The sequence below is a fragment of the Dinoponera quadriceps genome, unplaced genomic scaffold, assembly GCF_001313825.1.
Source record: "Dinoponera quadriceps isolate SergipeBrazil2010 unplaced genomic scaffold, ASM131382v1 scaffold3065, whole genome shotgun sequence".
NCBI classification, from domain to species: domain Eukaryota; kingdom Metazoa; phylum Arthropoda; class Insecta; order Hymenoptera; family Formicidae; genus Dinoponera; species Dinoponera quadriceps.
This window is the reverse complement of record NW_014557060.1, coordinates 709-2,286: the sequence shown is the minus strand read 5'-3', so window position 1 is coordinate 2,286 and position 1,578 is coordinate 709. Positions and strand designations below refer to the sequence as shown.

Genomic DNA, 1,578 nt, shown 5'->3' with positions numbered 1-1,578 from the left:
TTGAATTCTGAAACATATTTAAAAGGTGTACATCTACAAATTGCTTTATAAAAAAAAATGTTTACCTATGATTGCAAGCAGCCAACAATGCAATACTATATGTTTTCTTGTAGTTGAAAAATAATGAGCCAGAATGTGGAGGAGCTCTAATGAGGATGTGCTTACCATCCACAGCACCAATACAGTTTGGCAAATTCCAATCCCGCTCAAAACCCTTACTTATATTTCTCCAAACTTGTTGAACGGGTGGGCGTAAATATATTGGGGAAAGAGTATTGTATATAGCAGAACAAGTATTATATACTATTTGACGAGCAGTTGATTCTCCTATCCTGTGTTGAATGGCAAGAGAAATGATTTCATCTCCAGAGGCTAAGTACCTACACACAGTTTTATAATTATACCTAAGTTTTTGATAGAGAAAAATTTTATTTGTTTGTATAAAAAATTTAACTTATACAGTCTTACCTGATTGTTAATATAAGTCGCTCTTCTACAGAAATAACATCAACTATTTTCTTTTTGGTAGAGATTTTTCTTACAAGTGTTTCAAGTAAGTGAACGTTTCTAGATCCATTCTACTATATTGAAAAAATAAATCTGGATCTTCTTTCATTTCTTGAAAGGTGGTTGAAAATAATCCTTTCTCTATTCGTGTGCTGTTAATAGGACGAACAAACCACTGCCTACTTTCCCATTTTTTGGATTTTATGTCGCTACAAAATTTCAGGACATTATTTAAATCCATTAAAACTTCATTTAGAAGCTGTAATACATGGGCTAATTTAGTCTTTGTATCATTCATACTTATTTATTACTTTAAGTATTTTTTTGTTTAATAATACATACAAATTGTCTATACAACAGATAACACTTTTGCAAATTTAATGTACAGGTGAAAATAAAAATACATTTCACTTGGAATCGGGGTTAGGTTTAACGTTGATACAAGTATGTATCACGTCGTTTGTATCATATAACTTATCTTGTAGCATATATCACCGTTTCGTGCGGTCGGCTTTACCGACCGAATAGGACCCTGCAGCGGTCGGTACCCTCCTCCAACAGTCGATATACCCTTGTCCTCGCGAAGGTCCGCACCCCTCCTCCCACTTTCCCACCGATCGCGACGACCCGCGGTAGTCGCCCGCGAAGGTCCGCACCCACCCTCCCCCGCAGCGGTCCGATCGGTACCCCCTCCAGCGGCCTGTTCGCGACGACACAAATTCACCCACCCACCAGCGCACTCGCCCCTATATCGCGTTCACTTACATCTAAAAGGGGGAATGGTAAGGGAAAAGGTAAGGGGGAGGATATTAAGTTAAGAAATTTTTTACGATCAAAAAAATAGTTTATTATTATGAGTCCTGACGTACACACCAGAGGTCAATCACTCTCGATGGGCTTCGGGATTCATAGCCTGATAAAAACGCAAGTCAGTAACCTAGGTTAGGGAGGATATTAAGTTAAAAAATCTTTTACGATCTAAAATAGTTTATTATTTATCAAGAGCATAATGTACAATGTCTTTCAAGGCGCACGCCAATAGCTCGCAGTCGACAAGAGACTCGCTGTCGA

General features: G+C 38.0%; 2 protein-coding genes across 2 annotated transcripts in view; both read right to left on the bottom strand.

The window, feature by feature from the left end:
- Window positions 1-65: 65 nt before the first annotated feature.
- On the bottom strand, window positions 66-805 carry LOC106748594 (the record flags this gene model as incomplete). Its single annotated transcript, XM_014627280.1, has 3 exons — window positions 776-805; window positions 469-578; window positions 66-380 (listed from the first exon to the last, which is right to left on the bottom strand). Coding segments are annotated over exons 1-3 (455 nt in total), but the record flags the coding sequence as incomplete, so codon positions are not given.
- A 631-nt stretch (window positions 806-1,436) lies between these two features.
- The window catches only part of LOC106748593, a gene marked incomplete at its 5' end in the record, with an annotated part of 844 nt that continues 702 nt past the window's right edge, over window positions 1,437-1,578 (bottom strand). The window contains one exon of the mRNA XM_014627279.1: window positions 1,437-1,444. Coding sequence (XP_014482765.1) covers window positions 1,437-1,444 — 8 coding nt within the window. The remainder of the gene's footprint in view (window positions 1,445-1,578) is intronic.